This window comes from Pempheris klunzingeri, chromosome 22 (genome assembly GCF_042242105.1).
Source record: "Pempheris klunzingeri isolate RE-2024b chromosome 22, fPemKlu1.hap1, whole genome shotgun sequence".
Taxonomy (NCBI): Eukaryota; Metazoa; Chordata; class Actinopteri; order Acropomatiformes; family Pempheridae; genus Pempheris; species Pempheris klunzingeri.
In genome coordinates this window covers 3,979,776-3,998,339 of record NC_092033.1, presented here as the reverse complement: position 1 = coordinate 3,998,339, position 18,564 = coordinate 3,979,776, and the positions used below count along the sequence as shown (strand labels likewise).

Here is an 18,564-nt window from a genome sequence, read left to right as displayed (position 1 = left end):
TTTGTTGGCCAAGTTTTGCACTAAGTCTCAAACTGAGTGTTTTTGGAAAACTCCTATAGAGGCACTATATTTTTTTTACTTTCCTGTACAGCACTACTGTGTTAGCTCACGACTCCCAGACACATGCACCAACATGCACTAACATACTGGTGCAGCTGTCCTGACAACCAAAAAACAAAGCACACAGTGTGACTTCATTCTCTGCTCAGGTCACCATTACTCTATTGTATCTTTACTTAGCTAATTGCTGTTTGCTGCTATATTCATTTTCTGAATGTTGTATAGAGAACCTTTAATTAACCCGTATTATCATATTATTGTGTGCGTCTGCAATACATGCCAAGAGATAAACCGCTTTGGTGAGTCACAGCTAGCTGGATGTAAGAGTAGCCTGAGGAGGCTATTGGACACTGCAGTAACATATTAGCTTGCATGACATTTTCAATATGTTTGATATAGAAATAACTGATTCAGAGGGCTGTTGTATTTAATATAGGTTGCCATATTGTCTAGTATCGACAAAAGGAATCACACTTACCTGTCATAATCACCGTTGCAAAGAGCCCGGACAGGGATCTTAAAGGCCTGCCACACTGGGTTTAATGTATTCTTCACCACCTCTGTCTTGTGGCAGATGGTAAACCTGCAGAAAGAGCAACGAGGGGCGGCAGAGAGAGAGAAGAGGTAAAAGAGAAGAGGCAGAAAAATAAGATTTGTGGGGAGAGAAGGGGAAATAGAAATGGGAATGGAGAGGAAAAGAGAGATTTAGGATGTATGTGGCTGAGGAATACACATGAGAGCGGATTGCAAAGAAAATACAATTAAAAGAGGCATTCCACTACGTGGGAGTAAAAGTGGACGGCTGTGGAAGCTACACTGCTTCCCTCACACACACACACACACACAAAAATAAACTGCAAGGAGGTAATTTCATTAGTCCCTCGGCTGGCAGGTGGATTTGGTATCAGAGCACAAGGTCTTATCTGACTTGTCACACACTGTAGGATGGAAAAGAGAACCTGCATGGGTGGATCGAAGACTCACACACACACACACACACACACACACACACACACCACACACACCACACACACCACACACACCACACACACCACACACCACACACACACACACACACACACACACACACACACACACACACACACCACACACACCACACACACCACACACACCACACACATCACACACATCACACACACACACACACACTGAACATACCACAGAGTGCTGCCTTTCCACATGTAACTCACACACATGTTTAAACAGGCAGCATGGCTTGTGATCTGAGGTGAATCAATAAAACCAATTTCCTTTGGATGCAGGGCAGGATTAAACCATGAAACATGAAAGGGGAGAGGGAAAAGGTAGAGGGAGAGAAGGAGGACGGGACAGAGAGGGGGGAACTCACGTGCCGTCCTCATTGCTCCTGTAGAAAACCAGGAAGGGGTCCGACTTGCCGAAGAAATCCTTTTTGTCCAGCTTGTTCCCACAGAACTGCATCATCACTGATTCCTAATGAGCGGCGACAGAATAAGACAGAGAGGAAACAAAACAAAATACACATGTAAAGCACAATGTCTCAGTAAGAGAAATGTCTGTTTAATGGAAAATCAACTTTTGGATAACAAACAACTGCATCATTTTCTACCTCTTACCAATGCTTAATTTGACATGTTTAAATCTGCCACAGTTACTGATGATGAAACCCAAGAATGTATTTGCTTCAATCATGTGTAGCTTATCCAAACTTTCCCCACTGAGGGATCAATAAACGTTATCTTATCTTACATTTCACAGATTTCCAATCAGTGGTAATCAAATTATATATTGTGGACACTGAGAGGTGTATATGTTCACCCTTGAATGCAACATTTTGATGCAGATCTGCGGCCTGCTGAGGCTGCTGTTAGTGGGAAAGGGTTGTCTGCATGTAACTGTCCTTCCTTGTTAGCGACAGACTGAATCCAAACGCTTTCTCTTACTATTTTTGCTGTAAAAGAATCTTTTTTTCTTGCTATGGAGCCCTAAAAAATGATTGCATGTGTGCTGAGGCTGAAAAATAGAGGACACAGAGCACAGAGCTAGAAAAACATGGAATAAAAGTAAATTAAGTTTTAATCTACTTTGAGTGCGAGTAATGAAAAAAGATACATAAAAAGCTTTTCTCTTTTTAATGGAGCCCCAGAATGGCCATAGAGAGGCCAGTGAGGGAGCCTGTCATTTGGGGTCTACATGAGAGTGTGCAGCGTTTGTGTCACGACCCGAGCTGCACTGAAAGCACACAAACATCATTTGCAGACGATCTGAGCCACAGCCAGAACTGTCGTTGCCCGTGTAGAGGTTCGGCCCAACAGGGCTGAGCAGAGACCTCCAGAGAGCGTATTAGGCACGACTTTACAGCCGCACACTGCCGGTCCGGCTCACACAGTGTGCAGGAATATAGTGTTATTTTACTAAAAAGTGTTCAGGTATATCGGTCTTATGTCATAATGTGCAAATTACATCAGTCACCCCCAACAACAACAATGGGATGAGAACTCCAACATGAGGTGTTTTTAAGAGGTTCATTATTTTGCTGGAGATTTTGTTGTTCTCTGAAGTTTAATTAAATATTCAAACAAAAGGTCAAAGAGGCTGAAGCCTCTCACGCCATTTTAACCTCTTTTTAACTCAAATAAGCAGACCTAAGCTCCCACAGCTCTTGCCCCTTATGTCCTGCCAACTTCTACAAAGGTAGCAAAACCTCAAGAGAGATCAAACCACGTGTGACAGACAACCAGAGAAAGAACAAACAGAGCAGGCAGTAGATAAAGAAGCAGAACAGACTGACTTTTCAGGAAGGGTACATCTGCGCTCACCCTGCAGTTGTTCAGCTCCTCCGCTTTCACAATAATGGTCCCGCATTTCTTCCCTGGTATGCCTCTGAACACAACACACAAAATAGCAAAGGGTTAATAGATCACAGTCACATGGATATTTTATTATTTACCATATTGTTTATTCCACACAAACCCTTCCTCCAACGTCTCTTCTTCTCTGCACTCAAGGCCAAAGATCAAGGTGACATTGCGGAAGAATCAGAGCACATCTCCTACTTCCTGTGTACACTGGAAACCCTGCATGTGTGAATTCGGACATTCACCTGAAACTTGTCCCGTCCCACACTGACCGTGTGTTTGAATACTGTGACTCAGAGATGCTCTATGGTGCCGGTACCGTAGTGTGTTGAACACAGGACATCAGAAATTAGTAAAAAGTAAAATTCTTTTAAAAAAGAATCCAACGCAAACAGTCTGGTTGTTTTGTGCTCATGTGTTGAACATCATTACTACACTTTGAGTGGAACTGCAAAATATATCTAATAAATGCCGTTGTATAAGCAAAGTATATGCATATCATAATTGATTATTGATCATTTGTCAGTCACGTTTTCTTTTTTATTTTGGCCTTTTAATGAAGATGTTAACTGGTGAAATAAGCCGACGTGGTAACATTATTGCGACAGTATGCAGCTCATCAGTAAAGAAAATCAGGCACAGTGTAAATGTTTCAGTGCAGTCGCCCACATTCCAATGTGACATTTTCATTTAATGTCTTTCAGCATGTGGCCTCCGATGACATTTCTCTGCTGTGCCTGTATGGACATCAAACTTGCTGATCCATAAATGGCTCCAGTTATTGATGAAGTGAATTCATAATTAAGTGTAAAACAGGTGTAGGTCTGGTCAGTGTTAAGGACCTCAGCTTAGCATCATTTTGTGTAAAGTCCAACAGTTCAATGTGAGGAGCTCAACCATCAAAGATAACTCTGGTATTTTTTAACCCGAGCCCCATATTTAGGATCAACACAATATTTGTGTAACAACATGAACACAAACTAACAGATCGAGGCAGTAAACCAGTTGAGCATCCACTCCTTTTTTCTGCAAAGTAAAATTACTGATTTTATCAATGGAGTCTGGTGGGTTTGAATAGTGTGATACAATGGCCATGTCTTAAGCAAAAAGGATCTTGCAGGTCTGTCTCTGTACGGATCCTTTCTGTAATATTGTTAGAAACCTCAAATAATAATCTGAGCCTGTCAGTGGCAAAAGCAAATCCTTTTAGTGGACATACATTGATTAGATGCTATTGACCTGAAGAATTGCATTACAGACATTAAAGCCTGTTTTTTCTTGGCTGTTGATGAGAGGCCAATTCCAAAACGTTTTGCACCCACCAGTCATTTCAAACCCCAAATATGTAAAACTGGGGCTCTGATTAAAAACGTGAAACCCTTTAAACATGAAAGCACATTACGAAGTAATTCTTCCTGGAAATGTCTGAGCACAGCCCAGTTTAGATTCTGGTCAGGAACAAACCTCATGGAAAAGTTTTACTACTCGACTCTACCTACAAATATTTCCAAGCCACAAAAGCAACACTGTTGAGCATGAGGTGTTTATGTTTATGTGTGTGCCAAAATGTGTCTGTTTGTACGTGGGTGTGAGTATGACTGTGCTCAAGTTGACTGTAGTGGTGTGTTTATGGGGGTGTGTTTAGATGTGTTTCACTAAGTGAGCAGTTGTAGCTGTGGTAAAGGTGGGGATAGGTGGTGACAGGTGGGATGGGCGATGCATGTGTGTGTGTGGGTGTGTATGTGTAAGCATTTTCTCTGAATAAACATAACGGTCTTGTTGGTGAATTCTGTGACATCAATTGCAACGCCTCCTCCTCCCATACAAACACACACTTAGACCTGACTAATTTCACTGACTAAACTGTGAATGTTTCTTTAAGTCCGTTAGGAAGAAGAGAAGGGCAGACAGTTAACCTTCATTCATCCTCTCCTCTATAGCCACACCAACATGCATAAACAAAAAGCTTATTATATTGTTCATGTATTTAGTAGAAATAATTTCCTGCATTTTGTTTTTGTTTTCTTTAAACCTGGCTTAATTTACTTTTGGCTGTTGTTTGTAAAATTAATGTGGCTAATGTGTTAGCACACAGTGGCTAATATGTAAACACACAGCAACATTAGTATTATTTTGAGTTGAAAGTGTCAAATGTAAGTCACACATTTGCTCTTGTTTTAGCTCTGGATTGGTCTCCACCACAGACCACAGTTAGTGGTCAAAGGAAGCTAGCCACACTTAGGAGGAAGAGCAGGACGACATAATGACATAACTTTTGAGAGGTCTTGCAATCTGACAAAGCTGTTGTCTGATGAGCTCCGCTCTGAGACCCAGCTGGCAGAAATTGACTCAGGCAGTCATTTAGACAGCCCAGAATTGGGGTCGAGGACCTCTGTGTGAATGTAATTCAAGCCTCCTTTTACTCCAGCTCGAGGAACTGAGGGTAAGTGCCTGGCAGACTTGAAATGAAATAGATCATGGAACTGATGAACCTTTATCCTGAAGAGCTGACAGAATTTTTTTGATTTCTTTTTTAACTTGCAAAAGCAATACCCTTTTCTCAGAAATCCGACGATGGGAAGAAAAGCTAAAACAGCCCCTTGGGGAGAGAGGAGATTTTCTCTCTTTTTATGTCTTTCTTATTTCTTTTCATTTCCAGACAGCACAGGGAGGTGGGGTCAGAGGATTTGAGTGAACCAGTAAAACATGTTCAGAGGAGGACTGACTGAGACTAATTAACAGTGAGATGGTGAGAAAAAGCCAGAAAGAGAGAAAGCGAGGCAGACCTTATTCACCTGCTTATAACATCAAATACAATTATAGTTTTCCATTACAGAGATCTACTGTAGCCACTTGCTTCTGTGACTGCAATTTTCTGCCTTTTCAGCCTCTTTGATTTCTTGTGCGCTACATGTGGCTCTTGGGGTGGATTTCAGGATAAAAAGCAGCATACCACTCTTCAGTCCAATAAATTGTACCAAAACCTGACCAACAACATTCACCTAATATATCGCTCTTAGGAGAAATTGCAGAAAGCCCTTTCCAGACGGCACTGGCATTACAAGAGGTGGTTACGAGGAGGGAAAAGCAAAAAATCAATACAAATTGGCAAAGCAGATATGCTTCCTCTAGGAGATATTATTGATGCACCAGCATCTAGTATTTATGTCATTAAACATACCACAGGTTCTCTGTGATGTGTCCTCTAGCACTCCCAGTCAAGATTTCCACTGAAGAACCACAGAAACCCAAAGGACCCCAACTAAATACCTGAGAATATTTTCCATGGCTTGTAGCTTACTGTTACTGTACACGTACTGCACATGCAAAACCAATGAACCACAGGAATATCGAGTGAAATCACAAGTTAAAGTGATGTGTGAGATGCAGGGCTGAATGAGAAGGACACTAAAAAAAAGAAAACAAAGCTTTAGAGTAACGTTTTAGAGTAATGTGCTTTGCCTGATTTGTGTCCAAACTGTAATAAAGAGGAGCTTTTTTCATTTAGCAGCCCTCTCACACTCCTGTTATTCACCTTTCAGTGAGGATCTCTTTTACGAGCTCTCCTGCTTTTACTCTTTGGTCTGCGGTTCAACAGTGGCAGCGTTAAACATGAGCAGCGAAAACAGTTGTTGACACGCAGCGCGATGAGTGTCAAAGCACAAAGTGGACACAAAAAGGTAGAGCCAATTAAAAATAACAAGCTGTGTGGGTTATCAGTGTGCCAGCCATAACGGCTTAAGATCATCAACCTTCATCACAGCTAAACTTAATGCTAGTTCAGATCAGCAAAGTGTCAGTTCAAGATCATTAAGACACGTTGTTTTATGCAATGTTATACTCTAATAAATACCTTTGACTCCACTACATTCACATGACTGTGGCAGTGACAAGATACTTTGAAGTTCAGGATTTTACACACGAAACCACATCAGCTGATAAAATATACTTGCTGTTCTTACACGTAAGACTTTAACTTACAGCAGGTAAAGGATTTGATACCACCACTTAAAAAAAAAAGAACTTTAAAGTCAGCTGTCTGTGTCTCTACCTCATGTCTGAGCCTTCTCATGCCACCATGATGGCAGAACAGCTGTTTAGAAGCACAATAAGGACTTTAGTAAAACTCTCTGTCTCTTTCCTATTGTTTCTCACTCTAAATCCTGTCATGTCAGTGCAACAATATGCAGGGAGAAAGGGTTAAAGACGCACAAACACACCCACCCCAGACAAGCGCCCAGAATCAGTGTCGCCATGACAACCCCTGCCGAACTGGGGCCCCCACGTTGGGGTATCGAATGGGATTCCTCAACTCGTTATTACCTCAAATGCTTGCTCTCGCTCCACGGTCGTTATTCTGGCTGAGAGATCAGCCTAGAAATGAAACGTGGGTGGCGATCGACAGGACTGCAGAGTAGCTGGATGAATAATGTATCTCACAGTTTGTCCTTACATACACATGCATTCAGGCGTGTGGTAAAGACAAGAAGGACCGGCTCAAAGCACAATCCTTAACACAAATTCACGTCACTCAGCACTGCTTTGTGTGTGTGTATTTGCAAACTGCCTCTAGGAAACATTTTCTACGTCTGAAAAGAAAATGACACATGAGCAATGGAAACATGCTGCAATCAGTGTTTTAGTTATTTGCTGAAAACAAACGCTGGCGTATAGCAATATTATTTATCACTCTACAATAGAGAGCAAAAACATAATCCGAGATGTGAAAGAAGCCAGGAAATTGGTTCTTTAGTTGTGGAGTGAATGAATTTATTGTGTATTTTCAATAAAAACAGTTTTTTGAAGATGCTTAAGAATGGAAAATTTCATTCGAGCTCACTCTAAGTCTCAGGTAAATTGCTTTCCTCTTTTTAGTTTATTCATGACACAGACAAGCACTCCAAAGTTGAGAAGTGATTCAGGAATATCTCTGTCTTTCTCCCTGCGTGTGTGAGTGTGAGTGTGAGAGAGAAAGAGAGAGGAAACGCAGTGAATCCTCTAATCAAGACACATGGATTTGCAATCAGCGTTGGGCGAGAGACGGGTAATTAAGTCTGGACCACTAATGGGCTGCAGTGTAACACGCATGCACAAACAAGGGCTCACATACATCTTACACACATGTCATTGTTATTCATTCCCAATGAAGTTAGAGCACCTGAATGAGATAGCAATAATAATTAGAAAACCATAAGAGAACCATCAATTCTTGGCCCTGAGGAGGGAACTCATAATTCTCCCTCACAAAAGGAACATTGGCAAATCAAGTCCATGTCACACCACAGGCAGATAGTAGCGTGTCTTTGTCCTCCCTTTGCAAGTTCCAACAATCAGGGTTGTATTCACAGCTAGCAGCCTTTGTGTGTGTGTGCCCTTTGGCTGACTTGTTTCTAAAACTGTAGCCCACTAGGCGCGTCCATAGTTGACCAGCGCTTCTTTCTGACCCTGCACACACAGAAGCACTGAAAGATTGTGTTTTTGCGGAAACAAAGGAGGGTGGTTAGTGTGAGAGAGATAAATATGGAGAGTTGAGAAGGACAGGGAAGAGAATATTGTGATAGAACAGAAAAAGAAAAACTGAATATTCAAGAGCCCCTCAAAATGAACACCATCATCAGTACTTCAAGTGAAAATGTAATAAAATGCAAATAGTCTGCATAATGACTCAGGTGGTCTTCACTAGCCCTGAGTGCTCTCATGCAAATCTAACCAAACAGTGAGTCAGAATAACACCTTCATGCATTTCTGAAGGTAAAAAGTCAAAAGGAGCCCTAATGGAATTTATTAGCTTCAACAAGCAGCGTGATGAACTCATATTTAACTATTGTTAGTTACTTATAGAACATTTGTGAAGGATGATGAGGTTAAATACATTTAGGTTTAAAGTCCAACTGAGCTTCACTGCATGTTGCACACACACACGCACACACACACGCTGTTGGTCAGCCAGGAGACATGTATCACCTCTCATTGTTTTGCTTTGTGTTGCTGGTTGCTCCGTCGCTTTCTCTCTCAAACACACACAAACACACACACTCCTGAATGTCCACTGGAGTCTGATTGAACAATCTAATTAGCTGTAATTAGCACTCACTAAAATTGTTAAAGATTCCCCTGTCGTGTCAGACTGCAGGTGCGTGACTGACAAGGTCTTACATACTCTCACACACACACACACACACACATACACAGAGACAAACACAGACATTCATACATAAGCAAAATGATTAGAGTGTGAAGCTGTGGACATGCTCTATATTTGATAAAACATTTGGTAATGGGATCCACATGTAAAAAAAAAATTGTGGTAGCACTTTGAAGCTGGTACAGTAATTATATCTTCTACATGTCATAATGTTAAACTTTTATTCTCTGGTCAATATTTCACACATTCCTGCCCACATCTTTTAAACAGCCTTAAAAACAGATCATTTATACACATTTTATTTCATTAGAGTTTTGTTTTGTAAACATATTTCTAATTTATACTTTTCTGTTTCTTGACTTTCTGTGTTTATTGTATGCACCAAGCAGGCCAAAGCAAATTCCTTGGCGATAAACTATTTCTGACTTGTGGCTTTGACACGTGTTCCTGATGAACCGTCCTCAGAATTGAACCGTAGCACCATGAAGCAGTGGTGGTTTAGCCATCAGTGTCACCATTACCTAATGACTACAAGTATGTGTGCACTGTGTGTGTGTGTGTGTGTGTGTGTGTGTAGTGAAGGGAGGGGTTTCTTGAGTAGCACTTCGGAGTAGACAACATCGTTTTGCACTTTGGAGGGGTCCATGGCGCATTATAAGAATGTGCACACACACATACTGTATGTGATCAGGTTCTCTCTCTCTCTCTCTCTCTCTCTCTCTCTCTCTCTCTCTCTCTCTCTCTCTCTCTCTCTCTCTCTCTCTCTCTCTCTCTCTCTCTCTCTCTCTCTCTCTCTCTCTCTCTCTCTCTCTCTCTCTCTCTCTCTCTCTCTCTCTCTCTCTCTCTCTCTCTCTCTCTCTCTCTCAGCGGGAAACCTGCCACTGCAATCACCATGGCGATTGCTGCTCAAGTGGATGACAGTGTTGCTTTGAAAAGAAAAGCAATAGCGGAGCTCGCAAACACACAAAAGCACACAAACACGCACATCCAGGTTGCCAGGTTGTCGACAATGTTCAGTGAAGGGATGCCAACACCCCCGGTTTTAGATCTCAAGGCTCATCAAGGCTTCAAATGAACAAGCAAATTGGATTAAAAGGACACAACTGCAAGGTAGCCAAGTGGGCTTCAACCATGAGAGACAGAAAATATGTGAGTAAGAGGAGGCTAAAAGAGCAGCACTGTGGATAAAAGTAGATGATGATGTATCCTAATTAGGGCTCCTAATGATGCTGATCTTGATCCAAGTATTTTAATATTAACTACCTGTTAATAATAATGATATTTTAACACAGCAGCACAGTGCAAGCTAATACTTAAGCATGCCTACACTGCTTTTTAATGTGAGACACAGAATGGGCGATGTTCGCTGCATCACAGCTTCCCTCTGTGTTTTGTAAAATATCTGCTGAGAGAGTGTCAGTGTTGTACCACTGTGGCAGAAAGATTTGGGCCAGCAGCACTTCAGAGACGTGGTTCACCTGCAAAATGTCACTAAAATAGAGGCAAGGAGATCTTTAAAAACAAAAAGTGAAAAGAGCTCCCTGTCAGAAAGGATATCTTTATCGTTGGTGCTGCTCTGCGGATCACTTTCCTTAACACTAACTGTGTTTTAAAGAAGCCCAGAGGGGCAGTGCTGACAGCTGGGGTAGCTGGAGCACAATGGTTTAAAGTGAATTGAAGACGGTGTCAATCAACTTAGGTCCACCTGATTTTAATGCAAAAACTATGTTTTAAATGCTGACATTGGTGCATTAACATTCACAAATACTGACCTTACTAAAATCCTGAATATATGTTTGCACAAGATGATGATTTGTTTTGCTGTCAGTGTGTTGAGAAACCATCTGATGCATCTGCCATTAATCTAAGCAGTGACTCTCAAACAGCATGCACTCGTGTACATCAGCAATGACAAATTAAAGACGAAGGGCCTGACTCATCATTGTCTGGTTTATGTAAATGTGTCTGTTCCCTGTGGATGAAGAATGGATGGATAATACGCTTCGCAGCCAAAAGCTTCTTTTTCTCCTGATTGGAAAGATGCATCATTCACGTCTACAAGTCGCTCTGACAGCACTGATCTTAACGTGTGATACATGTTATATTATTGAGAGTAAACTCAAAAAAAGGTGAGTGTAGACATGAAGATATCCAGAAGGTTAAAGGCTGGAAGCTAATTTAAGCTGTTATGTACTGCTGATTCTTAGCTGACATCGTTTTCGCTTGTGACTTCAAATAACTTCCTGTACACAGCGAACACTTTGTAAACCTGCACATGTCGTGCCTCTGACAACTGGTACAACAACAGCAAGCATAATGTGGCTCACATCAAACGCACGTATTATAAATACACACAAACAGATACAGATATTAAAATCTATATGTGTCGCTGCAGAGGACAGGCTGCCTAACAAGCCTGATGAAAATGATCAATGTGCGTGAATATCCTCGAGTGTGTGGGAGTGTTCGTGTGTGTGATCATTAAAAGACTGTGGTTATGCACTGTTCCTCAGCTTAGTTTCCCCAGAAACAGAAGTCAGAAATGCACCCTTGATGCAGCTTGAGTCACCCTAATTACCAAGCAGCAGGTATTCTTCTCTACAGAGTAAGTCCACACATAGCTCACAGCGCTAAAGCTCTGCGCCTGACACCAAATACAGGAGGAACATTTCCATCCACTGAACTGTAACTGTAGCTTATTTGACTTAAAGGATTTCAGTGCTTTGCTCATAGATATACTGGCTTGTTATCCATTTTCTGTACAGATAGCCAGTTACTGTATCAGTCTTAGAGGTGGTGAGACACACTGCCAATTAGGAGAGTGAATGCAAACTTCACATAATCCCTGAGCAAGTATTGTAGATTTCATTAAAAACAGAAATGTGAAGTCCTAGTTTTAGGGGGAGATACATTATGTATATATGACTTGGCTGGCAACCTCATAATGAAGACAAGACTCTGCTGGTTGCCTGGCAGCCTCACGGTGACAACAACAGTTCAGGAAGTCTCTGCTCCTGGCCAACAAGTAGTTCTAGCCCAAATAGTTGTTCTTACATCTCTATCTTTATGGAATATAATGTGTTATTTAGTGAGCTTTAGTGGAGCAACTCCCACAAGAAATGCCTGGTCCTACTGAGTTTTCCTGTGACCATCAAAATTGCTGTGATAAATTACTGAAATATCAGCACACTCCCAGCTGTGGGAACACCTACTCACCCAAGAGCTTTTTCCAAGCGACTGCCCAATGATCCCACCACTTCTCCGAGAGTACAGTAGGCCTGGCCCAGAAAATCCTGCAGAGTTAGTGGGAGAGAGAGAGTTTTAAAATCATCCCCTTTTCTGTTCTGGCAAAAACACACAAAAAAATTCAAAATTCAACTCTAGACTGACATAAAATTACTCACAGCCGTAAAGAAACGACTTCTCTGCAGAGCACAGCCCTACAGCGCCAAACCATTTCAAATACCTCCACGTTCCCCACTGACAGATAATATTAGCAAGTAGATTGAGCCTTCCTCTCACCAGCCCTCACACCTGCCTCACTCTGCTCCCATGCCACCTTCCTGGTAAATTAAATTTCCCCGACAGAAAACCAGGAAAATGGAGAAAAGCATACACAAAAAGCACGTGTATCAGTCTGACTAAATAAATGTGCTTGCATGGCAAAGTGGGATTTATAAATATTGTCTGTCGGGATGAAACAATGGCAACAATCATCTTACATCTTAGTGTAAAATATGTCTTTAAAAGACGAGCCAAGTATGAAACACAAATACTGTAACTCGCAAACTGTTTCAGATCCCTTTTCTCTAAATGTAAGGAAGCTATTACAGAAACATCTCGATCGCTATCACCAGGGGGCACGCTGCTGAGACCGCCTGTCATCGTTGGACATTGTCTCTAATATCTGACTGAAGCAGCTTCAAGCAGCACTAACATAATGGATTCTCTTTGCTCCATTGATTAGCCTCTTCTATTATTCTGTCTGTATCTCTGTCCATCTACCCAGCTCTATGTTGACCTGTCTAGTTCATTTATCTAATCTGTGTTGCATACATACATTCATATGACTTTAATTTCCCATAAACTAATTTGTTTTGGCCACAATAGGTGCTGTAATAATGCCTCTGAATGATTTCATGATATTTTCCACTGTCTGAGATGTAGAGACTGTGCAGTAAAGTCATGAATCACCTAGCAACTGCGACTGGCCAGCGTGAGGTCTGTCAGAGAACTGGCTGTGTACAACTAATGGCTAAAAAGCTAAAAAAGCTAAAAGAAAAAAAAAAAGCGTAGGCTAAAAAAAGATCTATGTGACAAAACACGGTTGTGTGGGTGTAGCGCCATTCAGTCATGTTCCAGAAAAATTAGTTTGATAGATAAGACTGTGATCCACAGTGGAGGAGAAGTTCAGAGGGAGCGTGAGCAGATGGTTATAGCGATTGAAAAACATTATTATCATTATTATTATGTAGCAGAGCAGAAACTGGTAACGTATCTCTTGTTTTATGCTCAATTTTTAGATCAACTGAAATATTAGAAAAATCTTTATCATATTAGAAATTTCTTTTATCCTTTCTGTTTTTTATAAATTATTCTTTCCATAGCCCTGATAAATTCTGGCCATTAATTCAAGGACACCACAGCTGCCAGTTCAATTTACTGAGCATGCTCTTTGTGGAGGCAGTTTGTATGGCAATATCTTAAAATGCAGATGTTTTTGGAATATAATTCCTTTGTTTAAATTCAAATGAAAAATGAAGACTAAAAAGAACAAGTTTCAGCTATGGTTTTACATGTACGTGTACGTGTCAGACAGAGGAATTTAGTTACCTTCAGAATGAGCCAGACTAGCTGGCCTGCTTCAAGTCTCTACACTAAGCCAAGCTAAGCTAAGCTGACATTCTCCATGTTCAACAGACAGACATTAGAGTGGTATTCTCATCTAACTGTGCTGCTACGTGGATTTTATTGCTTTCACACAGAGTCAGGCCATCCGTTTCTCCTTTTCCAGCCTTTGTGCCAAGTGAAACTAGCTGGCTGCTTCAAATTTACTGTACAAACATTGTTAAGTAGTTTGTTCTAATATAACTCTTGACAAGAGAGCGAATAACTGAATTTCCCAAAACGCTGAAGTATTTCTTTACTGCTTAATAGTACTATGCCAATGCTCCATAGATCAGTTTCACATTTTGTAATAAGCAATCAACTGTCCTGTTACTTATACATGTTAATAAGAAATGGATTAGTCCATTAGAGGGTCTTGCTAGAGATTTAAAGTGTGATTTTAAAGTTAAAAAGTCGTTTCCAACTGGATGATAAACTTATATGAGGCTTAAACTTATATAAGGATGATAAATGATGCTTAACCATTTTTATTTATTAGCAAATTATAAAACTTTATAAAAGATGATGTAATAAGGTGGTTTTATGTTGTCTGATGGATACCACATTTAGAAGCTCAGAGCAGAAATTCACGTCATTTTTTCTCCCCCACCCTCTCAATCGGTCCCTCTATATTCAACACTCGCTTTCACCCGGTTCCCAGGTTTGCCTGGAGCCTTCAGCTCCCATGTTAGCCCCCATCCCTCATGGAAATGGAGCGATAGAGTCTAAAAAGTGAGAGAAGAGGGTCCAGTAATGAAAAAAAAGTGATAAAATGCCATAGCGAGAGAGATAAGCAAAGCAGAAGAGGAATGGACTGCATCTGAAGAGACAACAAAGTGATATGAAATGAGTATAGAAAAATCCTGAAGGGAAACTGAAAGGGACTAAAGTTGCTTCTGAGGGGCTGAGAGTGTTTCTCACTGTAGTTTTCAATTCATCAACACACAGTTTCATACAGCTGCTGACAAATAAATGCCAGCAATGCATTTGATGGCTTTCATTCAGCATCTCTGAAAACTGATGCAAAAGAAAAGTTCATAATAAATTATTGCTGGAGGTAGGTAACACATGACAATGATAACACAACTTGTCATCATGATTTATGAGCTAAAGGTGCCATAATACTGCCATCACATGTCACATCTATGAGCAGCAAGAAAGATCTGGAGATTTTGGCTCAATGAAAAAATGCCAGAGAAAAATAAATATAAATATATTTTTCCTAATTTCAATCTGTTGGCATAGTGCAGAGGAAGTATAGTCCAGTCCCAACCAGATGCCCATTGATAAGCAAGCATTACTCAGGCATTAATTTTTTGCTAAATTCAAGTAGAAAATACATAATTAAAGCAGCAGCATAATGCAGCAGGAGAGTGTATGTTTCACAAGGTCATTCACTTCAGCTCAAATATTGCTTTATCAGTCAGAAGTCAGACGGACATTAGCACTGTTACATTATTATCATCCTTAGACACACAACAGTGCTGCTCTGTCATTGCAAATCATGTTCAATTCTGTAAACTATAAAGAAAACACTCCTCCATTTAATAGACTTTTATAGCAAAACAGGTGATTATGTAGAGATTTGGATTGAAACATGCTCAAATATATCATACTGTTCTTTTAAGCCTTGAGGTACAAGTTTTCCACCTTCTACTGTTTCCAATAATCCCCCACCTCTTTCCATTTGTTTATGACACGAATGACGCATCTGAGGAAGTCATGTGACTATGTGACTATGTAGGCGGACCAGTTGGGCCGGACACTGTTGAGCAAACACTGATAAGAGCCAAAGGCTGGAGTGTGTTGCCTCGGGGCAAAGCCACAGTTGCTTTGTGCTAATCTGTTCAGAGGCAGACTGGGACACAAAAGTCAAGCGAGTGGAAGTTTTTTTTTTTTTCCACTGATGCACACCGTCAAAAAGTAGCACCCCATTAGCTGGATAGGATAGCCACTGAAAATCTTTTCTCACAATCTTACAAATGAGCTCATTGAATCCACAGACTTTCCAACCATAACCAATTCATGGAATTCCAAAACTGTTGAGGGAGCCAAGTATGCCAAATATTGAAATACACTATTAGAAAAGTCAAAAATAACATTTTTATACTGCATGCAAAAAGCTGCATGCTTTTCTTTCCAAAACTGCATGGGATTGGCATGACATGGGCTTGTCTGTAAAGGAGAGACTAGTGGGTACACTTTCATTCAGGCATGTTGAGGTGAGAGGTCAAGGGACCCTTGCTAGTTTTTCCCTCAAAATTAAGCCTGACGTTGGCGCGTTACTTGGCCCCCTTCCCAACAAGCTAGCATGGCACGGTTGGTTCCAATGGATGCCTTAGGTCGTCTCGTTACTGAGCCCACTAAAGCCTCTGAAATGCAGTCCTGTGAGAAGCAGTTGTAGCAACTGTTTTAAAGTTGTGGCCAAAAACTGCTGAATAGAACTGCAGGCCATTATGGAAACTGAAGTCAAAAATGCAAATTTTGAGATAAGGGCCAGAGTTTATGCGTGGAAAAGTTTTACTGTGTTTTATAGCCCTCTATCATTTTTATTGTTGCTATGACTTCACTGTATTTGGACAGGGACAGTCCAGATCAGTGTTGGCCGTTACCACAACAAACACCTGCTCAAACGTGTCAGATTTCATCAAAACAAGTATTTGCACACGTGATTGCAGACACCTTTAGGATACACATACACTGCTTGGCTCAGTGAATGGATGAAAGGTGCCTAAATAAAGAGTTACTTCCCTTATAATTGCATTAAAACAGTGTCACCGTTAACCAGACCCAAGTATGAAGCTACCACCACCAGCAAACTACATTAGCACTGGACTGGACAGATCCACTCTAGCTGTTTTCCACTGTTTCCTTGCTTAAATGCTAAGCTATGCTAACTGGCTTCATATTTACAGGGCAGATATGAGACGGGTATTGATCTTCTCATCTAAATCTCAACAGTGTAAGTGTACAAATGTATTTTCCCAAAATGTCAATCCATCTTTTTAAATTACACACTTGTGGTGAAAAAAAACTGGCTTTAATGGCTCATTAGTTGCTCTAAACATTACAAAGAAAAACCTTTGCAGAGGTATGAGTTGTATTTTGAACTGCAATTCCCATAGTAGGCGTGGGCAGAACACAACTATGATTGTTGGCCTGCAAATACCAAGATATCACATTGTTGCTCTTAATTACCATTATGGTAATCACTGGTATCAATGCAAAAAAAGCAGGGTGGACAGGGGAAATCCGTGTTTATTTAATTTCTAAATGAACTACAGGCCATTCAGGGAATGTGCTATTACAGTAGATGATAAACACACTCATTGTAGTGGCCAGATTACTGTTCTGTGGCTGAAATGAGGCTAGTGGGAGGTAATGACAAGGACAGCAATCATGCTCACACAAACACTCACTCAGGCCCACAGAACACACAACCAGCAAACTTGTGCAGAGACTAAAATATATGCAAACACTCGTGCATCAATGTGCACACGAAAACACACGTATTCGAGTTTTGGCACTCACGTGTTTTGACAAGTTGGCGCTCTTCGAGTCGACATCATACCTAGAGATAAAAGGAAAAGAGAGTGAGTGAGTTAGTGCATTAGAGAGCGATGGAGGGTGACGGGAGCTCAGCTGGGAACTCGGCAGGGATTACAGACAGAGTAAATCGGTAATGGGGCCAAACAGCTTGTCACCGACAATCTCACCAGAGGCTCCGGGTCTTTCACTTCCCAGCATCACAGGCTCACAGGCACCCTCCATTAAAGTGACACTAAATGGACTAATTGGCAGTCATACGTACGATTGTGTTTGTGTATGGGAGAGAAATAGAGAGAAACTGAGAAATAGTTTTCCATTGAGTAAATAAGTGTCTTTTCTCCTTTGTGTTTCCATCACACCATTTTTCGGTGTAGGTTTGAATATTACTCACACTTCTTCCGTTCCACCGGCAGGTCTCTAATAGATACAGTACTTTCAGAGAGACAAATCTGTCCAGAAATGGCCCCTCCAGTGCAGAGGCTACTCTAAAGAATGTGAAGCAATCAGACGAGCCATTCACTCAGCAATCTGAGGTCGTTTCACAGCTCAGGTCATTTCACCCACCACTAAAAACAGATTGCCCTTTGCTGGGTAATGTTTTGAGAGAGAAATGAGGAGCAATTGTGTGTGTGTGTGTGTGTGTGTGTGTGTGTGTGTGTGTGTTGCACTTCGAGTAATTAGGATTAGAATTTGAAGCACGACTGAGTATTCAAGATTACTAAATGTACTCATGTCTTGTGTCTATGACTTTTTCAGCCTTTCAAAGTGTCTCTAACACTAACTTCTAACTTCATCCTCTTGAGAAGAAATGTGCCAACAAGTGTGTCCATGCTGACTAGGAGTGATGTACTGTAGGTCTAATTCATTTTATGTATTTGCTTTATCTAACCTTTATTTAGACAGGGTGGCAGCTGGTTATAGTACATATGTGACAATTAAAACATGAGAAAATGAGACCTTTATGTATACATCAATTATCTACATCAAGCAGGCCGAGGACATTCACATATAGAACAACATGAATTCAAAGAAAACAAGACATTCACACTGTTACATGATTAAAAG

General features: G+C 40.9%; 1 protein-coding gene across 1 annotated transcript in view; it reads right to left on the bottom strand.

Annotated features, from left to right (window-relative positions):
* Window positions 1-18,564, bottom strand: part of LOC139221563 (copine-8) — a 72,950-nt gene that overhangs the window by 25,649 nt on the left and 28,737 nt on the right. The window contains exons 5-9 of the mRNA XM_070853470.1: window positions 17,482-17,521; window positions 12,280-12,356; window positions 2,880-2,943; window positions 1,430-1,533; window positions 539-643 (exon numbers count right to left, since the gene is read on the bottom strand). Of these exons, the coding sequence (XP_070709571.1) occupies window positions 539-643; window positions 1,430-1,533; window positions 2,880-2,943; window positions 12,280-12,356; window positions 17,482-17,521 (390 nt within the window). The remainder of the gene's footprint in view (window positions 1-538; window positions 644-1,429; window positions 1,534-2,879; window positions 2,944-12,279; window positions 12,357-17,481; window positions 17,522-18,564) is intronic.